At 33.3% G+C, this 24,768-nt stretch overlaps 7 protein-coding genes across 7 annotated transcripts in view; 4 read left to right on the plus strand and 3 right to left on the minus strand.

Moving 5' to 3' along the window:
* LOC106114562 (collagen alpha-5(IV) chain-like) overlaps positions 1 to 1,315 on the plus strand; it is a 24,706-nt gene extending 23,391 nt beyond the window's left edge. The window contains exons 26-27 of the mRNA XM_013307824.1: positions 20 to 1,033; positions 1,161 to 1,315. Coding sequence (XP_013163278.1) covers positions 20 to 1,033; positions 1,161 to 1,315 — 1,169 coding nt within the window. The remainder of the gene's footprint in view (positions 1 to 19; positions 1,034 to 1,160) is intronic.
* Positions 1,316 to 1,992: 677 nt separating this feature from the next.
* Positions 1,993 to 8,166, minus strand: LOC106114709 (uncharacterized). The gene is made up of 3 exons (XM_013308011.1): positions 8,051 to 8,166; positions 3,202 to 5,698; positions 1,993 to 2,122 (listed from the first exon to the last, which is right to left on the minus strand). The coding sequence occupies exon 2, from the start codon at positions 5,468 to 5,470 to the stop codon at positions 3,203 to 3,205; it is 2,268 nt and encodes a 755-aa protein (XP_013163465.1). The 5' UTR covers positions 5,471 to 5,698; positions 8,051 to 8,166; the 3' UTR covers positions 1,993 to 2,122; position 3,202.
* A 1,521-nt stretch (positions 8,167 to 9,687) lies between these two features.
* On the plus strand, positions 9,688 to 12,521 carry LOC106114710 (zinc finger protein 91). The gene has a single exon (XM_013308012.1). It carries the CDS (start codon positions 9,761 to 9,763, stop codon positions 12,503 to 12,505), a length of 2,745 nt encoding a protein of 914 aa, XP_013163466.1. The 5' UTR covers positions 9,688 to 9,760; the 3' UTR covers positions 12,506 to 12,521.
* Positions 12,522 to 13,730: 1,209 nt separating this feature from the next.
* Positions 13,731 to 15,057, minus strand: LOC106114711 (uncharacterized). The gene is made up of 2 exons (XM_013308013.1): positions 14,977 to 15,057; positions 13,731 to 14,650 (listed from the first exon to the last, which is right to left on the minus strand). Exons 1-2 carry the CDS (start codon positions 15,002 to 15,004, stop codon positions 13,752 to 13,754), a joined length of 927 nt encoding a protein of 308 aa, XP_013163467.1. The 5' UTR covers positions 15,005 to 15,057; the 3' UTR covers positions 13,731 to 13,751.
* Positions 15,058 to 15,272: 215 nt separating this feature from the next.
* On the plus strand, positions 15,273 to 16,573 carry LOC106114644 (uncharacterized). The gene is made up of 2 exons (XM_013307921.1): positions 15,273 to 15,686; positions 16,062 to 16,573. Exons 1-2 carry the CDS (start codon positions 15,384 to 15,386, stop codon positions 16,200 to 16,202), a joined length of 444 nt encoding a protein of 147 aa, XP_013163375.1. The 5' UTR covers positions 15,273 to 15,383; the 3' UTR covers positions 16,203 to 16,573.
* A 483-nt stretch (positions 16,574 to 17,056) lies between these two features.
* LOC106114618 (protein LLP homolog) lies at positions 17,057 to 17,556 on the minus strand. Its single transcript, NM_001312012.1, is given in 1 exon segment — positions 17,057 to 17,556. A coding segment is annotated over 1 exon segment (417 nt). The 5' UTR covers positions 17,510 to 17,556; the 3' UTR covers positions 17,057 to 17,092.
* Positions 17,557 to 18,057: 501 nt separating this feature from the next.
* LOC106114741 (uncharacterized) overlaps positions 18,058 to 24,768 on the plus strand; it is a 9,263-nt gene continuing 2,552 nt past the window's right edge. The window contains exons 1-9 of the mRNA XM_013308058.1: positions 18,058 to 18,390; positions 19,477 to 19,609; positions 20,062 to 20,226; positions 20,730 to 20,827; positions 21,203 to 21,266; positions 21,559 to 21,772; positions 22,481 to 22,603; positions 23,045 to 23,206; positions 23,698 to 23,874. Coding sequence (XP_013163512.1) covers positions 18,327 to 18,390; positions 19,477 to 19,609; positions 20,062 to 20,226; positions 20,730 to 20,827; positions 21,203 to 21,266; positions 21,559 to 21,772; positions 22,481 to 22,603; positions 23,045 to 23,206; positions 23,698 to 23,874 — 1,200 coding nt within the window. The 5' untranslated portion in view covers positions 18,058 to 18,326. The remainder of the gene's footprint in view (positions 18,391 to 19,476; positions 19,610 to 20,061; positions 20,227 to 20,729; positions 20,828 to 21,202; positions 21,267 to 21,558; positions 21,773 to 22,480; positions 22,604 to 23,044; positions 23,207 to 23,697; positions 23,875 to 24,768) is intronic.

A 24,768-nucleotide genomic window follows, 5' to 3' on the forward strand; every position in this document is an offset into this window, starting at 1 on the left:
CCTGGAACTCCAGCATCACCGGGAACCCCAGCAACGCCTGGAACTCCAGCAACACCAGGAACCCCAGCAACACCGGGAACGGATGGATCACCAGGTCAAGATGGCACACCAGGAACCAATGGATCACCCGGTCAAGATGGTACACCGGGAACTAATGGATCACCAGGTCAAGGTGGCACTCCAGGAACACCAGCAACGCCGGGAACTCCAGCAACACCGGGAACCCCAGCAACACCAGGAACTCCAGCTACACCGGGAACTCCAGCAACGCCGGGAACTCCAGCATCACCGGGATCGGATGGATCACCAGGTCAAGATGGCACACCGGGAACCAATGGATCACCAGGTCAAGATGGTACACCGGGAACTAATGGATCACCAGGTCAAGGTAGCACTCCAGGAACACCAGCAACGCCAGGAACTCCAGCTACACCGGGAACTCCAGCAACGCCGGGAACTCCAGCATCACCGGGAACCCCAGCAACGCCTGGAACCCCAGCAACACCAGGAACCCCAGCAACACCGGGAACCAATGGATCACCAGGTCAAGATGGCACACCGGGAACCAATGGATCACCAGGTCAAGATGGTACACCGGGAACTAATGGATCACCAGGTCAAGGTAGCACTCCAGGAACACCAGCAACGCCGGGAACTCCAGCTACACCGGGAACCCCAGCAACGCCGGGAACCCCAGCAACGCCGGGAACCCCAGCAACGCCGGGAACTCCAGCAACACCAGGAACTCCAGCAACACCAGGAACTTTAGCAACACCAGGAACTCCAGCAACACCGGGAACCCCAGCAACGCCGGGAACTCCAGCAACACCAGGAACTCCAGCAACACCAGGAACTCCAGCTACACCGGGAACCCCAGCAACGCCGGGAACCCCAGCAACGCCGGGAACTCCAGCAACACCAGGAACTCCAGCAACACCGGGTACCCCAGCGACACCAGGAACCAAGGGAAACGGAAACCGACCATGCCATCCAGGAAAAGGCGGAAAAGTTTCAAAGAATCAAGGAACTCGAGGTAATTTCTATCTTTCTATTGTAATTTTTTATACAATCTTTGGGAATTCACGGTGATGCTGTTTTGTAACAAGTTCCATTGTTAACTCTAATATCTTAAATTCATATTTATAAATATTTGCTTACAGATATCCTGAACGCGCTGAAAGCAGACGTTAATCTACACTTCCTGATTCTACCTGACGGACCTGGCAACACTAAAAACTGTTATTGTACGTGTGAGAGTCCAAACCCGCCCAGAGTGATATCTCTTAAACAACTTCCAGCTCAAATATCTGCATAATTTTGATTTACTTTTTAATTTGACTTACATGTATTTTCCTTTGTATTTGATTTGAATTTTTAATAAAGCATTTGAATTTTGAACATACGACTTTTATTTTAATTTGAAAAAATTGTATTAGGTCGACCATACAATTTGCGTGCTTCATTTCTAGAAAAAAACTGCTTAATTCCAAAATATTTCAATCAAACACTATTTCTCACAAATAAATAAAAATTAACGTAAGTTTTCATAAAACTACTGAAAAGTCAAATAACGTAAACGTAGTCGCCATGCATGTTTGACGTTTCTCTGTTTTCATTAATTTTGGCGCTAAATTTTGACGTTGGATTTTTATTCCATACCAACGGATTGATTTCAAGTAAACACGAGTGCTCTTGCCTAGAATAGAGCGTAGAACTTACATTTATGTACTAAATTTAAACAAACATTAGCAGATTATTGAATATAAATTAATTTCTTGTAACCATAGATTTATAACCTAACTTTTTTTAGCGAAGAATTAAAATCAAATTATAAAGTATTACTATCGAGTAATACTTCGACTTATAAATACTTCTAGAGTGTACACTATGTTCTATATCTATGCCAAATTTCAGCCAGATCCAAGCAGCTGTATTAGTAAGATAAGAAAAAGGATAAAGTAAAAGGTATTGTGAGAAATAAAACTAATAACAAATTTTAAAAAATTATTTAAATTTTATTAAAAACTTCACTCACTTTATATTCGTCTTGTAAAATACATTTTATTTCAACATAATTATGATTAAAATACTTCAACGAAGTTTGTACGGCCGGCATTCGTAACTGAAAGAGATATAAAATTTCATATTAATATTATTATAAGCTCATGGTAAAGGAAAACATCGTGATGCACATATCTGAGAAAGTCAAACATGTGGAGTCTTGCACTGGACCAGCATTCACTATCACATATCACTTAGGGTACACTCCGAACATCTCTTTGGTGATGTATAGTGAGATGACGATATAAGCTTTTGCTTGTGACTTCATTCGCATGGAATTAAAAAAAAATCTTGATAAATATAGAATAGTATTAACCAACAATGACAGAATTTTTCAAATCAGTTTTTAAAAAAATGATAAAATCTTTCCTCTTTATAAAATATACTAACATCCATCAAATGTTATTTTACTATAAATAAGTTCTAGAAACTCATAAAATTACTATTAAAAAATAGGAGTTGATGATAAAGGGGTGAAAATTTTGTCTATATGTATTTTTTAATGCCACATAAAAAATTGTCCTAAAATTAAAAAATGTTAGCAGTGGACAACCCTTATCACTTAGGTTTTAATAACAGATAGTAATTGATTCTCAGAGCTACTGAATATGCATATATTTATATAAATCAGTCAAGCCGTTTCAGAGGAGTATGGTAACTAACATTTTGATATGAGAATTTTGTGAATTTTTTTATATCATAAGATGGCAAACGAGCGAGCGGTCACCTGAAATCGCTGAAATAGCAAAGTGAGTGTTGCCCATAGACATACGCAACTGAATATGCGTTGCCTACCTTTAATCGACGGAGGAGAGGATGCACAGAAAGAAAATATTTTCCCTTCCCATGCATCCTTTCATCCGGAAAGTCCACTTCCACTTCCCATCCTATCCTTATAAGGCAGAGGGTGGGAAGGGAAAGAGGACTAAATGAGGCCTCCGGGACGCACACTCATCAGACTGTACTTGGAATTGCTTCCACTTGATGCCTGTCTTCTGTGTGGTCGTGGTATTTCACTGAGCGAGCCGGGACAATTCGTGCGAAGATGTTAAAGCGGGCTCTACCACTGTTAAATATAAAACATATTAAAGTGAACTCACAAGTCTGTCAGTAGTGAAAGGGTTACAAACATGAACTAACCTCATTCCATAGCAGAAACATCCAAATTAATATTAACATAACTGGCCCCCATATTTTCCTTATGACGCAGCGACACAACATGTTTCTTCGCATTTTCACTGTCTTCAACATCTGAATCGCACACTCCACATTTCAATTTTCCAAACTCGTAATAAACATATTTGTTTCTCGCCAACATATTTATATTATGTTTCAATTCTAAATAGAAACGGAACACATTCTCCGATGTTGGTCTCTTTGAGAAATGTTCGGCGTAAACCAAATGCATTAACAACGAACGAATTGAACTGAACACACTTTTGCACGATTCACAATTAAACGTTGCACCTTCACTATGTAATATAAAATTACCATGCATATAAACACTTATTATATCACCTTTATTCGAACGAACTTTAACATCAGCCAACGCACTTTGATGTTCCAAATTAGATAAAATATGTTCCACAGCTTTACTTGCATTTTTTAATACAACATCACAGAATTCACATTTAAATATATCCATGGATATCTTATTCATAATAAATAAGCCTTCATTAACATCATATAATGCGGAACGGATTAATTTAGCAATCGTTTCAATATGCAAATTACTATCGAAATGTTCAACAATCGCTGCAAATGATGGTAAAGCGATGTACTCAGGACAAATCGTACAAATATAATGATTGCCAAAACTAGCAAAATATTCAGTTGGTCGACAATGATTTTTATATAACATCGTTAGTTTATGTGGAGCAGCATTTCTTAAATGTTTTTTCTGACGGATATGGTTGAATAAAACCTGTCTTGGACCCTTTAAGGTCATATCACAACATGAACAGTAATTAGCAATCTTTCCCGATGGTTTGATGAAATTTTCAATAATCACATGATCTCTGTTGTTTAAAGGTTTACCGCTGCTGGTTAAAAATTTCGTCCAATCCAATGATTTAGGTCCCCATTCATCTGGGACTTGTCCATCGGGATTATTGGCTTTCATTTTTCTGTACAGTTTATCGGAAAGCTTTCCCAAATGATTTTCATCTAAGATATGCAAGATAATGCAATCATTATCCAAACTTGTTCTACAAAGAGTGCAATTGGGTCCATTATTATCTTCATTTATGTAATGATTGCGTAAAAACTCTTTATTCATATCTTTGATTTTGTCTATTGTAGCTGTACCCATAGAGAATGGTATATTTTTATCAGCTTGAAGTATACAAGCCAGGTTATGTATATGAGTTTCACTGAATACATGGTTTAGTACACTATCATAACGGAATCTTAGTGTATAGTACTCACAAGCAATACAAAAGAAAGCTAATTTTCCAGTTCTATCGTCAACTAAAGTTAACAATTTATGATTCATTAGTAACTTGGCGATATTATTTTCAATAGGACCGTAATAACGGTATTTTTTGATCTGATTCTTCATTGGTTTCTCTGGTGTATGATCCATTTCTTCATTATCGTAATTCTTGTTTGCGTCAACTGCAAAATTTTGATTAACATTATCACGTATACTCATAATAATTGGTGCTACAGAGCTTGTTTGAGTTGAAAAATCAATAATAGCTATGTTACTACACAATTTCTCGTATGCCTCCTGATAGAACTTCATTGCTGCGTCAATACTGGCTTCAGAATTATCTGGTAACAATTTGATCAATGCCATTTCAAGCATAGCTGAGAATGAACGTTCTAATTTCTCCATTGGCTTTAACATTTGGATTATTTCCTCCATATTTTGATTATCACCACTTTCTAAAGCTGATAGTCTACGTGACATCTTCGGAAGTAATATAGGTTCTGCAACATCGATGCTTTCACGTTTCAACTTAGGCATATGCGCTTCTAGACTGAAATGCTTCTGCAAAGATTCCATTAAAGGCACGTCATCGACTAATTCAATTTCAACATCACAATCTGTACATATATGTACCTGTTTAGCATTATCAATGGTCAAGAATTCAGCTTTTAATAGCTCTGGTACTTCATTAACAGGTAAACTATTGAAACGTTGACGTTGCATACTACTTTTCTTCTCAGTTGTAAATATATATTCAACATGAACACCATCTCGTTTCTTTAAAAAGATATTCTTATGCATTTCATCTAGATTCTTCAGGTATTTAAGCACCACTTGATTTTCTTGAGTGATCGGATGATTTATAACAAATTGGAAATGTCTTGCCAATTTTTTGACATCATCTAACTTTCTAAATGATAGTAGAGTTAACTCGGACATATCCTTAGTTATATCTTCAATTGATTTGTTATCCATGGTCAATAAAATTATATAAAATATAGTCTACACTGTTTTACTTAAGACCTATCTCAGTTTATACCAAGACTATAGTCAAAGCCAAGTTATTATGGCTTAATTTAAGCGGTTGATAGTAGCCCGTATTACGCTGACTTGTGCGTAATGATTTTTGAACCTGAACTATGTTATTTGTTGTGAATTTTGTTCGTAGAATGACTGGTGTGTTTTATTGCCGCATTTCAAGATCTGAAACATGAGAAGGATACATTTAAATAAATGAATAATATATTATTCTAACCTTGCAGACTTTAACACCGTTGAATACTTCAATATATGATTTCAAGTTTCTCACAATGTTCATTTATATTTGTGAAAAAGAAACATTACTAGCTGTCGCCCGCGACTATACAAAAACTTTATTAGTAGCATATGTGTTCTTCCAGACTATGTTCTACATCTATGACAAATTTCAGCAAAATCCATGCAACTGTTCTGATGATACCTTCTAACAAACATCCAACATCCATAAATATATGTTTATTTGTGCCAAAATTTGTGATTTTTTTTTAAGGGCGGCTCTATGCCACCCTCTCGTTCCCCTAACATGTTTGGGTCAGGGACCTGGGGTGCGGGTTTTATTCTTATTTCAATAAAAAAAGTGTAAAAAATCTTTAAAAATACACAATTAAAATGTAAAACTTGTTAATACTAAAAAGGTTAAAAATAAAATATCAATAATAAATGTTAAAAACTGCAATTTAAATTAAAAAGTACATAAAATTGCCAAATTTTATCTTAACCATGTATTACCTCACTGTCATTTTGTAAAAAATTGTGACATCACACTAGTTAGGAGTAGGTTACAAATGTGACCAGCTATGATGAAGACAGGGGGGACGGGTCAAAAAATTAAATTTCTGTAACATAATTCATTTTCATCCACGAATTAGGCTTGTGTAGCAAGAAAAATATCGCAGTCCCTTGGATTCTAGCTTATTCAGGTTTGACTGTTCACATGTCACTAGTTTCCAACTTCATTTATTGTGTATGTTTTTTTTTGGAAAGTTTTAGTTTTTAAATTAAAGTTACAAACATGTTTGCTTTTAAAGTCTTTAATTAAATCCTTATAAAGGTAAAATTGGTTAGACATCTTACTAATATTACAAATGCTAATGTTTAAATGGATGGATGTTTGAAGGTATCTCCAGAACAGCTGAACGGATCGTGACGAAATTCAGAATGTAGATCATAGTCTAGAAGAACATAGGCAACTAATTAAGATTTTTAAATTCTGCACTAACCGATCTCGGGCGACAGTTTGTTTATAATAATTTCTCAACGATTTTGACTTTGTTATGAAAACCTGAGTAGAAACAGGAAACACAATGTTTACTGAGAAACAGGATAATGTACAAAGTCATTTTACATAATTATTTTTAAATAACCATAAAATATTCACATAATAATCAAAACATATAGGATCTCAGGTATTTTACTAATATTATAAATGTGAAAGTTTAGATGTATATTTGTTAGAAGGTATCTTCAGTATGGCTGAACAGATCTCGTTGAAATTTGTCATAGATGTAGAACATATTCTACAAGAACATATGCTTAAGTTTTAATACTGTACGGACATTGTCGCGGACGAAACTAGTATAGAATATGTGTACAATCAAAAATGAGAGAAATTCAAAGATGAAGGTATCTTTAGATGATATCACCCCCATAAAAAAGGTTAAGGAGGTGATAGAATGCGTTAAAGGTGATATAATAAAGCAGGTAGACAGAGATAAAAGAAAGAACAATCTTGAGAATGATAATGAGTTAAGTTCTATAAGATAAAGACAGTGAGATGACATTTTTGATTATAATACTAATGGTCTTATGACTCATTTCAGAAAGTATTAAAAAACTTAATTAGTAGTCTATGTGTTCTTCCAGACTATGTTCTACATCTATGATAAATTTCATCAAGATCCAATGAGATGTTCCGGAGATACCTTCTAACAAACAATCATCCAAACATTCGTAATTATAATATTAGTAATTGTATATACATATTGAGATAGGTTAATTAAAAAGTATAATATAAAATGAAACTTATTTTTTTTTACTTTTATTTTGAATTTTTTTAGTCTACGATGTTTTTTATTACATATAAAGTAACGTAAAGTATCCATAAAAATCTGCATTTCATTATTAGACATCTTGTAAATGTTATTTTATGTCACGAGGTAACTGACCTAAATTGTATTTTAATTACTTCTTTGACGGTTATTAATAACAAAGTTGCATTCAAATGTTAAAAGACAAAGTTCGTTTTGTAATAAAAAAAAATCGTTAAAATTTATAATGTCTTTTATTATATACTTATCATAAAAGACAAATAAATACAGAAATAAATGAGATAATTATTTAAAAGAATAAATTAAGGATAAAATAACACGATAAGAGAAAACAATAAAGCGAAAATACCGTAGTATACTTTGATAAAAAGTTAGGTTAGAATGATGATGCAAATATAAGAAAGTTTCAAAATCTTTAAAATATATCTTATAATTATAAAGTTATATTAGTATATAAGATGGTAATTACCTGGAAATCTTGATTTTGTGCATGGCAGCTAGGTACCGCTTAAATTATGTGTACGGGCATCTGACAGTCTTGTGGTGACATGTTAGGCAATAATGGAGGCCGAAGTAGACAAAGAGCTTTACTACAGATTAAATAACACGTACAATCTGATAAATTCAGTTATTTTTAGGTTTCATTAAATTTAAAAGAATTCAAGTAGTAATTCAAGTGCATTTAAAAACTCCTATTGAAAAATGTTTTCTCATGCACAAAGATTATATGGCTCTTTTTATTTTTTTAAAAACTATTTTCCTAATTTGACGCTTAAAAAATCGACAAATTTCATGGTTTTGCGACCGCTGTATAAGTTATTCGCATTATGTACTCATTTTGTTGCAACTTTTAGTAATGGAGCATGAAAAGATACCCATAATTTATAAATAGGGTCACCTTGAGTTGTTTGCTCAGTTTTATTTACCGATTAAGTGACATCATCATTACGAGTACCAGTACCACGTTTCAATTTCAATAGACACGGCCACACAGAAAACGTCTGTGACGTGGAAGAAATTCTGTGTTTCGTTTAATGAGTGTGTGTCCTAGAGGACAACAAAATTTTAGTCCTCTTCACCTTCTCATTTAGGTACCTATCTATGAAGAATAGGGGAATACTCTTTTTCATCACCTCCTCTGTCTATCTGTCAACTTGTTCAAGATATTTTTGGGTGGTGGTTGCTTCGATTTTAAGCGAAACGAAGTGGCTGTTAGCTCGTGTGCCACTGTTTACAAAATATCTAATATAAGAATCAAAAGTGCTCGCAAGAACTTGGAGAAAGGTTCGGCCAGTAAATGTTTCTAGATATACCTACTAAATATCTTTTTTCAAATCCATGCAGCCATTTTGGAGTTACCTTATAACAAATATCCATTCATCCATCCACACCTCCACCAATTATAACATTAAAATGACATTAGTGAGAGTAAAGTAATATAAAAATATCGACGATTTTTATTGGTTGTTTAAAAGCATCACTATTTGATGATATACATTACATACGAATACATTATTCCCGGTTTCTTGATGTATATTTGAATAAATCAATGACTCGCTTCAAGGGTATATCTTTGTAAAGAGCATCGTATGACTGTGACTTGCTTTGGTTGTTTTTGAGAAATCACGGCGCCTAATGCCCGCGATAGTTGAAAATTACTGTAATATATATTTGCTAATAAAAATAGTAAATTATATGCACTGTTATGTTGTTTGTAGATTACTCATCTTTATATAATTACCTAGCAAATAACATGATAAACAAATATTTGCATTATTTATTCAGGTGGTTACTTACTTGAGCTGGTTGTTTGTTACTTTCTATTAAAAAAAAACAACGTGCGACGTGCATGAAACATCTTCTTTTTTGTCGTTATTCTCAATGCGTGTAAAAAAGTGCTCGCGCAAAAGAATTACGCTGTAAAAACAATTGGTTTAATGTTTATGTTTATATCAAAGTTTATTTTTGATAACGAAAATAAACCAATTTTATATTCTGTTTCTGTCTGCCTTAAAAATTTCGTTACCAAGCCATAAAAATATTCAAAATAAAACTCAAAGCTGTCAATTAAATGTTATGTCAACAACTATCAACTGTCAAGCAATTGTGAAAACATTTGCGAGTTGTTTGAAAAGACTAAAATTTTTAATAAATATAATGTGCAATTGATTTTTTAATCATGGCGACAGCTAGTGAAGAAGAGGACTTCAGCGGGAATGATTTGGAATCGTTTACATTGCCGGAAACTGTGTTATGCGTTGACACAATTTGTGGTGTTTGTTCTGCCGAATTCCTGGATGAAGATGATTTGAAACTGCATATGGTGCAGCAACATCCAACTGAGCAGACTATATCTAGATGTTGTCGATTTTGCTCCTACATATATGCTAGTTTAGAGGAATATGCATCACATATTATCAATGTCCATATTCTCGATTTAAAATGCTGTAAATACTGTTTACGTGTATTTACTATCACCCAAGACGTAAGAGGTCACGAAAAGAAGCATTTGTCATCTAGTTCGCCGATTGAATTGAGATGTTCCAACTGTAGAATGACTTTTAAAAATATATCTAGTTTGGAATCCCATGAGTATTTAATGCACTTTGATATTAAAGACGGAGTGATATTAAGAGATTGTTATTCTCTTCTATCTTCATTCTTGAACATAAACGCTATTAAATTTCTCAAATCATCAGGAGATTATCAAGAATACAGATGTGTGAGTTGTGATTTTGTAACATCAGATTTTGATTATTATATACAGCATTTAGAGCAGAAAAACTGCAGATGTATAGTCTGTGATAAATGTTGCCATGTTTTTAAGGATATTAAAAAGTTAGAGAAACATTTAAAAGCCAATACTTGTGATAACAAAGATTATAATTTACCATGTAAAAAATGTCTGAAAATGTACACATACGAAGAATTGCAAGAGCATACAAAAGTTTGTACAGCCGTGAAATGTCATTCATGTGACCTTATATTTGATACGGTGAAGGAACGAAATGATCATCAAAGTGATGTTCATCCAATGATGTTTTCGATTAAAGAATGTAAATTTTGTCGTCATGAATACGTAGGTCAGGAAGCTTTAGAGAAACATATAAAGAGGACACACGATAAAAGATTACATCTATATAGATACTTTTGTATATATTGTGACGATACATTATTCGATCATCCGAAGAAGTTGTTCAACCATTTTTTTAGAAAGCACAGAAATTTGGAACCATTTATGTGTAAAATATGCGATAAAACATTTAGATTAAGAAAGAGTTTTACGTTGCACATAAAATTGAATCATTTAAGTGTGGGTAATGTTAGATTTGATGATAAATATCACGTTATATTTGAGCAGAATAATTTTTCCAATCAAAACATTAGTAAAACTAACCAAAAAACAAGCGAACAACAAGAAAAAACAAATGATGTAAAAGTAAAAGATAAAATACGAGACAAAGATGATGTAGAGTTCGTTTTGTGTCACACAGATAATCAAAATGATCAGTTTGATAAAGAAAAAAGAAGGTTTAAAGATAGAACACTGCAAGGAGACAGTGAGGTAGATCTAGTTTTATGTCCCACAGATAAAGAAACAGATCAACCAGAAGTTAAAAGAGAAAAGAGATTAATTAAAAGAAAACGTAAAATGAAACGTAAAGATATTACAGAATGCATTGATTTAACGTTAGACGGCTCGGAAGATTCAGACGATGAACCTCTTATCGTAAAAAGAAGACGTACGAAAATGCGAATTGAAAACATCAAATTTCCCAAATGGCTGGAAAGATCCAAACTTTTAAAGAGGAATCGCGAGAAATTCACATGCAAAATATGTAAGAAATATTGTTATACATATCAAAATTTCCAACATCATATGACACTACATAAAAATAAACTGAATAAGAAATGTATTATATGTAGGAAAGTTTTTAAAACTACGGAAAAATTGAAACAGCACATAAAAAAGAGACATTCGTCATCAAAACTAACGGAAACATTGAAGTATGTTGTAGAAAGACGAAAGCAAACTAATTATCCAACAGAAATTAAACCTGTTAAAGTTGAAAAGAAAATTATTAGCGAATTATTCGCTAAAACTATAAAAAAAGTGAATATAAATGCATGCGATAGTTCAGTTAAAATAAAACCAGTCATTGATAAATTATCAGTTAGGAAATTTATTGAAAATTTCACACCAGAATCCAATGGTATCAACTGTAAAGGTAATACAATATACATAAATAACAGTCTAACTATTAAACCTATAATAGCACCCGAAAAGCCACAATTTATCAAATTAATCAAATCAAAACACGACGAATCTGTATTCACGAAATTAAAACAACCGGAAAGATTTAAAACTAAAAGTAACATGAAATATGAAGTATCGATAAAAATTGCAGACCCAAATGCTAAACCTAAATTGAATTTCGATGGAACAGTAAAACCTATTACTGAAAATATATTTGAATGTATGGATGATTCAATGGATCGAGATATACCTGAAGTAGCCGAAGAAGTTATGTTAGACGATACAAATGAATCAAAAGATAATGAATCTATAGATGTGCCACAAACACAAAATTTACCAAATAATTTTAAATACAAAGATTTCCATTTGGCACATCTAACTCCACAAGCACCGTATTACAAGATAGTTAAATTAAAAGACGTTACAGATAAATCAAATGTACAACAAGAAAAAGAAATTAAATTACCTAATGGTACTAAACTTGTGAGTGTCAATCCATTGGCGCATCTCCTTGATGGCAAACATATCGATTTACAAACGAATAAATATTACAAACCTAAATTAGTCGATGTGGAAAAAGCTGTTGCAGACGCTTTGTTGAAAACAGAAAAAAGAGCCCCGAGATCGAAAAAGTCGAAGAAAACTAAAGTGGTTAATGAACAGTAAGAGTATTTATAACTTATTTTAAGGCTGATAAGATTTTTTACAATGATTTGTATGTTAGAATGAAGAAAATTGTGTTCAGTTCAATAGGCCGACAACGCATTTGGCTTCCCTCTAGCGTTACGTGGTCTTCCATGGGGGTCGGATCAAATAATTTTATGCGATCCGTTGCACGTTTGCCTCCTTTTCCTATATAAAATGACGTAATCTAAGGGCCAAATTTATAAAAAAAAAACTTAATATGTCAATTAGAATGTACCTTTAAACATAAGTTAAGTATTTTATCGCGTGCGGTATGAGAATTATATCTGATTTTATATGCTTGTACCAGTAGCAGTTTTGATGATCCATATTTAAGGGTAAAATATACTTTTAAATTACTCTGACGTCCATAATATTAGTTATAACACTTGATTAACCAAACAGTGCATTATATTTTTGGGGTACAATAATTATTTTCTGTACCCCAAATATTCCTTTTCTCAGACTCATAGGGGTGCCATTTTTACGTGTATAATGTATTAACAATGAATATTAAATGTATTAAGGCTCTTAATAAAGTAAGACAGTAAATGCATGGATTTTATAATAACAATGGGGCCTTAATTTTTATTTTTATATTGTTTAATATACTATAAGTATCATAGGTAAATCAAATGTAAGCTCTTAATACTTTGGCTCATAAAACTTTAAAAATGTGTAACGCAAAAGTACAGTATATGTGTACGATTTGTGATTTATAGTATGTCTATTTAAGATAGATTAGTTTGACAACTGACGTGTATAAAAGATAGAATTAATTTTGTATGAAGATTAATGTCGTACTAAATGGACGGTTGTCATAATGTCGAAAGGTCGCGCACGAGTAACTGTAAACTATCGGGAATTGGTCTTAAAATAATCGATTTTATGGGTACTATAACTTAGGTATTTTATAACTGTTTGAATTTATTACAATTATTTGGCTATGTATCGCACAATTTATAATTTTAGTTCGTCAACACGACAATGAAGGATAAAGTAGGAATAGAAAGAAACGATTTTATATTGTAGTTCGAAAACAATAATCATGAATTTTTGATTGCAATTTCTATGAGAATAACCATCGATAATTGAAAAAAATCTTAATCGATTTTACTCAACCCATATCTAGTGAATTGTCAAACTAATCTTAAATAGACACACTATGAGTCCATTTTGCCCAAGTGCCTACTAACATACCGGGTTTTGTAATTTTCTTAATGTTTCTTCAGTCTTCTAAAGCATCGTATATTTTATCTTTGTAACCGTCATATTCTGAAGAAGATTCTAGAAAGTAAACTCTATCGTTCTCTTTTCTAAGAACCTTTTTGTTTCTTTTATTTTTTTTGTTGTGTTTGCTTCTCTGTGTCGCTATAGCTGCGGAATCGTCTTTATATTTGATTTCATCTGATAATTTAATATCTTCCATATCTTTGGACTCTGTAATTATTTTAGTATCGTTAACGCTTAATTCGTCTGATTCGTTATTTAGAATTTGTTCTGATTCTAATACAGGCTCTTCTTTAGCATTTTCTGTATTCTCCCCGATTTTTTTAATTGTTTTCTTCTGTATTTTATTTTCTTTTTCTTCATAACTTACGCTGTCGCTTATTGATATTTCTTCTTTGGATGATTTACTTTTTTCAATTAACTTTTGTTTATGGTCACCTTTTCTTTTTTTCTTCTTATTCAAATTGATTTCACTTGATATGTTTGCGATTGAATTTTCTATGCTTATCGAATCTTCAGATACATTAGCATTTTTATTGGATTTATTTTTAACGAATTTAACATATTTCAAACTTAAATTATCGAATGAATCGCGATTAATTATCGATTTCACAAAATCATCGTCGAACATCGATTTTGGAAATATATCGTGTGTTGTAAAATTCTTTTCGGCAGAGTTTCGATAATTTACTTCGTTTTTACCTTTATTATTGATAGATTTGTTTCGATTTTGCATATCTTTAATTTTTTCTACAGCCTTCTCGGCAATTTTGCTTGCCAGTTCATCGAATTTATCAGATTTCATTAATTTATCGATTAAATCATCAATATTCGGATTACGATCGATTTGTAACGTCGAAATTAGAATATTGGAAGGAAAGTAAACGCTTAAGGTACCTAGAGAAAGCAAAATTGGTTAATAATATTGTAATTACGAAAAATAAAATGTAATTAATTATTCATGCATTTTTATTTAAGCTTCCTTTCATAAATAGGGTTGCCAATTATAAATGAACAAAAATATTATATTACTCCTATTTTCTTTGTAAAAACATAGATAAGATGTTAACAGGAAGACACATGTAAGGAAAAGGGCAAATTTTTTATGGATAATGACCAGTTTTACGATCGTAAAACTAGACTAATTTGATACCCTTGTTATAATATTTTCCTAAAGAACCATTTGAGGTATTTAATTACAAATGTATTTATCATAAACTTACATATAATATATGACAACAAATATTTCATCTCGAATATTTTAATAGATTTTATATTATACCTAACATTCTAACCGATTCACGGTCAAACCTTGTTTCGGATTAAAACCCATAAATTATCGATAAGTTTTTATTTTATTGTATGTTTATTGCTTATAAGTTGGAAACTCGTAAATCGATTGAGTTAAAATTGCACAGTTATCGGGATCAGTGAAGAAAAATGTTAATTCTGTTTAAAATCATTCTTTTTTTTACGTTAATATTCACATTGGAATTGTTTTAAAAAATCTTTGCTATAAAATGATTATTAAAAAGATTGAAGGTATTTTTAAAAACCGTATCTGTCAAAATGTTGACAGATTTGAAATACCCGCGAGTGAACGAAACGAAAGTATAATTGATATTTTAAAATGTCGATACCAGTAATCGCTGCCCTTAGACAACCAAAGCAAGTAAATAAACCTAAGAAATCGAAGAAATTTGACGATGATTACGTGATAATAACAATGAAGGATAATAAAAAATTGGTAGTCAATTCCGATGGCTACCATGGAATTGTAAGAATGGAAGAAAAATTTGTCTGCGTTCTTTGTAATTACGAAATAAATTTGGATGAGAAACTAAAAGCAGATCATAAAGTTAAGAAAACTCATTTGAAAACGCTGACATTGTTTCCACACGTAGAAAGTTTTCGTGACAATTTGATACGTCAGGTAAATCGACCAACCCCACCCCGCCCTATCCTAACGCCGGCCATTTATGCAACTAGAGTTATATTATAACATCTAGTAATACTAATACCGGCTGTCGCCCGAGACTCCGTCGGCGCGGAATTAAAAAAAACGTAATTAGTAGCATATGTGTTCTTCCAGGCTATATTCTACATCTATACAAAATTTCATCAAGATCCATTCAGCCATTCTGGAGATTCCAAACAAACATCAAACAGCCGATGTTAATAGCTATCTCCAGAACTTAATGGATCCCAATCAAATTTGTCATAGACTTAGTACATAGTCTGGAAGAACATATAGACTACTAATTGAGTTTTTTGTTGTACCACTGGTAATATAAATTTTCTATTACAGTTAAACAAGAATGGATGCTATTGTACTATCTGTAATGTCATGGTGTCGACACATTATTTGATGTGTCATGTAGATGGAGAACTTCACAAGCAGGAACTAGAGAAGGCAGTTATAAGAGCAAATACATATAAACCTAAATGAATACATTAATAATATATTACTATCTTTAATTAAATTTTTAATACCTTTTGAAGAAAATATGTTATTGGAGATTCCTTCTCACTAAAATTCAGTGCCGAACCTAAAGTGCGACCATCTCGGGATCTCACGGAACTGAGCTGAACTTCTGCAGGATTCCAGGAAAATACTAAGTCATGTCTTTACAAAGATACAGCAACATGGGACTACATTTTCTACGATAATTTTGAATGCCTGGATGTCTTCAAGAGTGAATAGGCACTTACTATAGTGTGTACCATATTTCAATTGAACCATTTAACCTTAGTTGAAAGGTCAATTGCAAGCTAAATTATAAGAAAATGTATAGAAAAGATTTTAGAAAAGTATAACAGCCCAAATCAATAATATAATTTAATTACTTTGAATTTTATAATAAGTGTCTAAGATATGGTATTTTGTATTATTTTTATAACATTCTACATCTATGGAAATTACAATGAGATCCATACAACTGTTGTAGATATACCTTCAAATAAACATCCATCCATCCATCTAGAGTCTAAATATTTGCTTTTATACTATTAGTAATATTGTAAAGAAGGTAAGATTTTATTTTTGCAATGAATTGGCTTTGTAACTACTAAACTGATTTGAAATTTCATTCACATTAGGAAGCTACACTATCCATGGATAACTTGAACAATATTTATTAATAATTTTTTTTAATCCAAAACAAAGTTGAGGACAATTGTTAGTTCTCTGTAACTGATGCAATGTTTTATTGATATTACGATATTAGAAGCCATGATTAAATTAATCAATTAGGGTATCTAAAATCCGAAGGAACTTAGTTTGCGATAAAATAAAAGATGATCTTGTATAAACTATTTTAATGAATAACAAGCATATTACTACCGTCTTCGCTTCTTCGTGCGCCTTTTTGAGTTTTTCTTACCGACTTTATTTAGTTTAGCGATCTTTCTCTTGTGCAACCAAACTGGATACTGGCCATTTTGATCTTTTAATGTTTTCGAACTGTAGATCTTTTTCTCGCCATTTTCACCAGAAACTTCAACTTTCTCGTCGTCTGAGCTCATTTCAGCATCTTCTTCGACGTCAGGTGGTGGATTTTCTTTCTTTTTTCTTTTCCCAATCTCACCAGCGTCCAAATATATCACTTGTTCACTTTCCATAACCTCTTCGGTAGTTTTTTCTTCCTCTTTTATACCCAACGTCTTTTTTAATCTTGCTAATTCTTTGACGGCATATCTCTCCCGTTTTATGGCCCTGCATTTTCGCTTCCATTTGCTACGAATTGATTTTGCCATTTCGTAATGTTTTTATTTTTCGCACAATGCTTGTTTTTACGACGAAATGTCAAAAGGAAAGGAGTGTGGTATTTTCGAAAAAGACAAAGGTCTGTCGGACATACAGCCATGACGTGATGGCTTGAAATATTTCAGCTCTATATTACCAGAGTATTTTAATAAATAGGTAATATTTTAAAAAGTTAGCTTCAAAAATTTAGAAATGTTTTTAACATTACAATTTGACAAGGAATTTTATTAATCTTTAAAATAATGGTCTTAATTATAGCTTTTTAAATTTTTTGTTATAGCTTTTTAAATTTAAATGTTATTTATTTTATCCTGTAGATATATATATTACCGCTAAAACTCAGAAAATATAATTGATAAAATGTTGCTTTTATTTAGTATTTAATATTATTTTACATTATTTCGTGAAGCAAAATAAACAAATAATGAAAAATGAGACTGACATTTATGACAGCGCAAGGAGCTTTTTTGAAGTGCAATCTTTTCGCTCCCTCTCACTTGGATGTTTCATATAACTTTGTCTCACTCTATAAATCATTTGCTTATGCATCCTTGATGGTATCGAACGACAAAATGTACCTTCTTATTGATGTCTAGTTTATTCCTGTCGGTCAGTTTTTAATTGTCCTAATATTTTATTGTGTAAATATCAATTGGTTTAGTTGGAAATGTTCCAAATAATATAAATTTGTTTATTATACTATCGTTCTGTTGTATTAGTCAGCGTTTTGCGCTCTCCATCGGCATTACTTTTGTTTGTGTTATCGAGTGAATAAATTGGTTTATAAAGTGTAAGAGTAATTTTACAATGGAGACATTGCAAATGGGCGAAGAATTGTCAGGAGATGTGGATGATAACAACATAAAAGACGGTAAGATTAACATAGCGTGGCGTAATTCTTTTGTGTCTTATAAAGATGAAAGCGAAGTGTCAACACTGAAAACTTTATATTTACGTAGCCATGGGTAACGCACCTAAAATTGAAGACATCCAGATCAGCTCATAGCTCACATGTGAGATACAGATCAGTGAATCGACTTACAGATCAGTTCAATTTGTATCCGCGTAGTATATCCGTTTCGAGCTGCAAACTGTGAGTCAACTGAAGCCCAGGACTCGTTGATTTACATAGTTATAGTACTTGATGAGCTGTGAGCTGACAATATAGTTGAACGGTTCAAAGGTTCATGTTGAAGCTGCACTTTTGAACCGGTACAGAGCTGATTTACACATTGCTGTATTTACGGGCTTTTAAAATAAAACAATATACTAAAACTGATACTAAATTTACTTTAACAATAGCTGTAACATGACTCCTGCTGTGCGAAATAAAAAAAAAACAATTAGTACCCTACATGTTCTTCCATACCTACTGATATATGTTTGCGAAATTTCATAGAGTCCTGTACAGTCGTTCTGGAGATACCTTCAAACAAACATCCGTCTATCTATTTACAATATTAGTAAGATTGTAATGTAACAATGTTGGTTACCATACTCCTCTGAAATAGCTTAATCTGTTTTTATGAAATTTTATATGCATACTAGCTGTCGCCCGCGACTCCGTCCGCCTGGATATATAAAAAACCTTAATTAGTGTAGCCCACCCACCCATCCACATTACATCCATCAAAACATTCACATTTATAATATTAGTAAGTTAAATAAAAAGCAACTCTTCAAGGCATAAATTAGAAAAAAAATGAATAAATAGTATCCTATGTCCATCTCCTGGCTCTAAGCTACCTCCTCACCAATTTTCAGTCATATCGGTAAAGCCGTTCTTGAGTTATAAATAGTGTAACTAACACAACTTTCTTTTATATATATAGATTCTGTAGTTCTGAGAAATGGCTACAATTTATTTTTTTACCCTGTGCAGACCGAGTTGCCAGCAACAGCTAGTTATATATAAAAGTGTAAGATAAGTTGGTAACATCCTGTACTTTTATTCCAGAAAATAAAGATTCACAGTTATATAATGGTTATGAGAATGGAAATTTTACAATACAATTATTGGATTTTTCTGATGATGTTCTACTTATAATATTGAGGAATTTATCTCCTAGAGATCTGAAGGCACTTGGCTTGTAAGTAACTTGATACATAAGCTAATCTTAAGTTCATACATGTGCTTGAATGTACTTTAAATCAGGGATAATTAGTCTGCTGTAAACAATGATAGAGCCCACTTTAACTTAACGATTTGCGCGGCTCATTTGGTGCAATACCACAACCGCACAGAAGACAGGCGTCTAGTGGAAGAAATTCCCGCATTGGGCCAGCGTGGTTGATTATGACCTAGTCACTTAGGGTAAGCTCCAAGATACTCAGTGTGGATGTATAGTGCGCTGATGATGATATTTTTCCTGCTTCTGCGCCTTGTTAATTTTTTAATTTGTAACATTACACTAGCTAATGTGGGGGTAACAAACATTACCAGCTGTAACGAGGACAGGGGAGGGGACAAGAGATAATGAAATTTGTTACACATAATTTATGCAAGATAGAAAGATAGATTATTTTTGCTCCTTTTTTACAGTACATGTATGAGATTTGCCAGTTTAGTACTGGAGAGATCATTATGGCGTAAAGTGGACGCTAGAGGTCAGCCGTGTGGTACTGCGAGGTTTAAGTGGCTATTGAATGCGATACATGATGATACAACTAGTCTTATGCTGACGGGATATGCTGGACAGAATGATGGGTGAGTTCATTCGTTTTAATAATCGTAGAGGCCAGCAAAATATTTCTTGCAGTCTGCTTCGTCCGTTGCCATATCACGACCTCACAGAACACACGCCTCAAGTCACGACTCTTTACAGCTGCAGTCTGTGCCTTGTCAAGTCAAGTCAGTCTGTGCCTCAAGTTACTACTCACACACTTTGAGTTTTTCCAGACTATGTTCTACATCTATGACAAATTTAGTCAGTCCGTTCAGTGATTCTGGACATATCTTCAAACATCCATCCTTCCATGTTCATTTATTAACCTTTTAATATATTAAATTTTATGTATAAAATAAGAAAAATATATTATATTAAAAATAGAGCACCATCGGCTGCGGAGTCCCATGACTCAAACAACCAGTGGTCAGGACTGCAGAGACAGGAACCTTCTCACGATGCGTGCGGTTTCTAGGTTAACTGTCGTTTGTATCGGGCCCTTAGTATTAGTAAGATTATTATGATTGTTTTTGCTATATTCTAGTTGCTGGGGTCATTATGTCCCTAAACCGGGGGAAGAGGAACCCAAAGATGGGACTGTAGTTGAACCAGCTGTTCCCAGAATACATGAAATGCAATTTTGTAAGTAAATATGTTCAAATACTAGATTTCCTCTGCCATAAAAAACTCTCAATGACTATGTGTTCTTCCAGACTATGTTCTACATTTATGACAAATTTCAGTGAGATCCATACAGCTGTTCCGGAGATATCTTCAAAGAAACATCTATCTAAATATTCACCTTTATAATGATAGTAAGATTTCATCCATATCTTTGGATATGTTTGGATGGATGATTGTTTGAAGATATCTCCGGAACAGCTGAATGGATCTCACTGAAATTTGTCATAAATGTAGAACATAGTCTGGAAGAACACATAGACAAATAATTAAGTTACCGTCCGGACTGAGTAGTAAATTTGTATTTATGTGTTTGAAAATGTTAATTATTTTTAGGTGCAAGAAATCGTTATAGAAGACAACACGCTTTGTTTCATATTCAAGCGAGACAATTACCAAGGTAAGAATTAAAATATTATCATCAGCTCACTATACATCTCCACTGAGGGTCTCGGAGTCTACCCTAAGTGAGATTATATGATAGTGAATGCTGGTCCAGTGCAAGACTTCACACATATCTTTGACTTTCTCAGATATGAGCAGCATCACGATGTTTTCCTTCACCGTAACAACATATGATAAATGTACATATGTAAAAACACATTGGTAAGAACCGAGGACCTACAGCTTACAAGTCAACTGCTTAACAACTCTTTTCTTTGTTGTATAATTAATACCTTTGTACTTTCCAGGGTGGTGAGTACACCATCCTGGCCTGATGAGCCCAGGAATGAAGCATGGGAGTTAGTCGCTGAAGACTTTATCCCTGCTGAGAAGGATCAGAAACCCGGCAAATGTACAGGACCTAGGTTCACATTTACTGGATCTATGTACTTCAAATTGATAGATAAATGTCCCAAACTGACAACACTTGTGCTGGAATACTGTAATATTAATTGTAGAACTGTAAGTATTAATATAAAGCGAGAAACTTCTATAAGCGAGAAACTCGATTTGGAGAGAAAACTCTATAAGAGAGAAACCTCTATAAGTGAGAAACTCGAGTTAGAGAGAAAACTCTATAAGAGAGAAACCTCTATAAGCGAGAAACTCGAGTTAGAGAGAAACCTCTATAAGCGAGAAACTCGAGTTAGAGAGAAGTCTCTATAAGCGACAGTCATTGTCAGATCCCAACGGACAACCTTCATAAGCGAGAAACTCAAGATAGAGAAGAGAAGAAGTTAAGCGAGAGTCCAAGAGACAGCGACATTTACCTCGCTTGCAGAGGTTTCCCTCTAAATCGAGTTTCTCGCTTATAGAGGTTTCTCTCTAAACTAAATTTCTCGCTTATAGAGATTTCTCTGTAACCAAAGTTTCTCGCTTATATAGTTCTCTCTCTAGCCAGAGTTTCTTGCTTGTAGAGCTTTCTCTCCAGAGAGCTTCTCTCGAGTTTCTCGCTTATATAAGAAGAATATAATATCTCGCGAAGATAGAAATCCAGGTCAAGACACTTTGATTTCTATCATTCAGAGGTTGTCTGTCGGGACCGGACAATGACTCGCTTATAAAGGTTTCTCGCTTATAGAAGTTTCTCGATTCTAAAGGTTTCTCGCTTATAGATATATTGACTGTGTTCCTCGATGTCGTTGTAACCGATTTTAACTTAATTTCCAGATTCAATTAAGTCATTTGCCTGCAACTTTGAAGACGTTGTCGTTGAAAGGAGCGAAATGTTTTAATTTATTGATGGATAGGTCATTTCTTTTTAAGATACAAGATGCTTTGCCTGATTTAGAGGTGAGTTTGTGGTGGATTCAAGGTCAAAGACAAATATATAGATATGTTAACTAACTGTAGCACGCGACTTTATCTGGCCTGTAAAAAAATAAATAATTAGTAGCCTATGTGTAATTGAAAAAAATTGGTAAAAATCTGATTTTTTTTATTTTTTTTCGTGAATAAGCTTAGTCATTGATTCTTCGCAATATTTTGCAAAATGGAAAAATATTGAACATTTAAAAAAAAAAATTGTCGCATTTTTTTTTTAATTTCTACAAAAACTCTGTCAATTTTTTTACAAAGTACATTTTACAGTAAGATTTTTTAAAAAAGTTTTTTTTATTAGACTTCAAAAAGGATAAGTTTCGAATTCGTCGTTTTTTTTTTTTGAAGTTTTTTTTTTTTTTCTTGATTGAATCACTGAAATCGTCTCTGCTGCAATATACCAATGTATTCCAGACGTTAGATTTTAGCGAATGTGATTGGCTCGACCCCTCATCCTTTTTACCACTGAGCAAGCTTCGTGCGCTCACCCGGCTGCGTCTGCGCGACTGTCCGCGGCTCTCAGAGTTTGTGGCGTACAGCTCTTTGGCATCTAGATATGGATTCAGAGTTTTACAGGTATGTCTAATACTAGCTGTAGCCCGTGACTCTGTCCGCTCGGAGTTAAAAAACTTAGTAGAGCATGTGTTCTTCCAGACTATGTTCTATATGTGTGACAAATTTCATTAAGATCTGTCGAGTTGTTCTGGAGATATCTTCGTATTTATAATATTAGCAAGATAGACTTCAACATTTTTTAATTTGTTATATTGCCTACCGATTTAACTTAAAATAAAAGTTTTTTTTATATAATATTTAAAGGTGACAAATGAACGAACTTGAAATCGCTGAAATGGCGAAGTGACTGTTGCCCATAGACATACGCAAATGCATATGTGTTGCCTACCTTTAATCGACGGAGGAGAGGATGCGCAGGAAGAGGAAATTTCCGATTTCTATGCGTCACCTCCTCTGGCAAGTTTTTAGTAAGAGAGAAGGAAGGGAATCTAAAATTAAGTCTCTAGCAATGTTTACTAGTCCAAAATCCAATCTTGGTGTCTCCAAACCAGGAATTGGATCTCCGCGGTTGTCCCGTTGGTGACTCTGAGGTGTCATCACTGTCATGGCTGCCGGAGTTACGTGTGCTGCAGCTGGCCTCACACCGGCCAGCCAGCGCGCCCGGACATCGCCATCACCGGCTGGCTAAAGCACCCAGCGCGGTTTCCTTACAGCAATGGGAGATTGAGGTATACTGGAATAATGGAATGGTCAATTTTATCCGACTTCAAAATGGAGAAGGACCTAGATACCTTAACTAGGTTTAAGACATCTGATATAGATTGGTGTCCAGCGAGATTATAGTGTGTCTATTTAAGATAGATTAGTTTGACTACTGATGTCTATAAAGTATCGAGTTAATTTTGTATGATGATTAATGTTGTACTTAATGGACGGTTGTCATAGTGTCGGACCACGCAACGAATAACTGTGAACTATCCAGAATCGGTCTTGTAATAATATTAATCCAACAAGTAAATATTATATTATTATATAACTTATGTATTTTATTAATTTTTGAATTTATTATAATTATTTGGCTATCTATCGCAAAATTAATAAAAAAAAACATTAAAAACAGTTATTTCTGTTTAATATTAATTTATTTTTTTTACGTAATTTTGAAGAGTAAAATTGGCATAAATAAACAATTTCATCTATATTGTTAATCAAATATTTTTTGATAAAAATCTAAATTTTCGATTGCAAGTTCTATGAAAACAACCATCGACAATCGAAAATTTTCATAATCGATTTTAATCAAGCTATCTCTAATGATTTGTCAAACTAATCTATCTTAAATAGACACACTCCTCCGACAACGACTCCGAAATAACTATAATTGTACGATATATTACAAGAATGAAAAGAATTTTCTTACTTTCGAAAGTGTTCTTGATATTTTGTTACTTTTTAGTACATTTTGTTTGGGATTTTTTTTTAGTTCTTCAACATCGATAAAAATGTCTTAGTGTTGGGGGTGGATAAAGACCAGGGGGTCTTAGTATTACGCGTAAGACGTAGATAAAGATTGGGGGTCTTAGTATTACGCGTTTAAGAGGTAGATAAAGATTGGGGGTCTT

The sequence above is a fragment of the Papilio xuthus genome, unplaced genomic scaffold, assembly GCF_000836235.2.
Source record: "Papilio xuthus unplaced genomic scaffold, Pxut_1.1 DF828037.1, whole genome shotgun sequence".
In the NCBI taxonomy this organism is placed as follows: Eukaryota; Metazoa; Arthropoda; class Insecta; order Lepidoptera; family Papilionidae; genus Papilio; species Papilio xuthus.

Coding starts and splice junctions, on each gene's coding strand:
- LOC106114709 (XM_013308011.1), bottom strand. CDS start 5,470: ATGGATAACAAATCAATTGAAGATATAACTAAGGATATGTCCGAGTTA.
- LOC106114710 (XM_013308012.1), top strand. CDS start 9,761: ATGGCGACAGCTAGTGAAGAAGAGGACTTCAGCGGGAATGATTTGGAA.
- LOC106114711 (XM_013308013.1), bottom strand. CDS start 15,004: ATGAAATATTTGTTGTCATATATTATAT. Junction 14,651..14,976: donor TTTGTTGTCATATATTATAT/GTAAGTTTATGA, acceptor TGCTTTCTCTAG/GTACCTTAAGCGTTTACTTT.
- LOC106114644 (XM_013307921.1), top strand. CDS start 15,384: ATGTCGATACCAGTAATCGCTGCCCTTAGACAACCAAAGCAAGTAAAT. Junction 15,687..16,061: donor GTGACAATTTGATACGTCAG/GTAAATCGACCA, acceptor TTTCTATTACAG/TTAAACAAGAATGGATGCTA.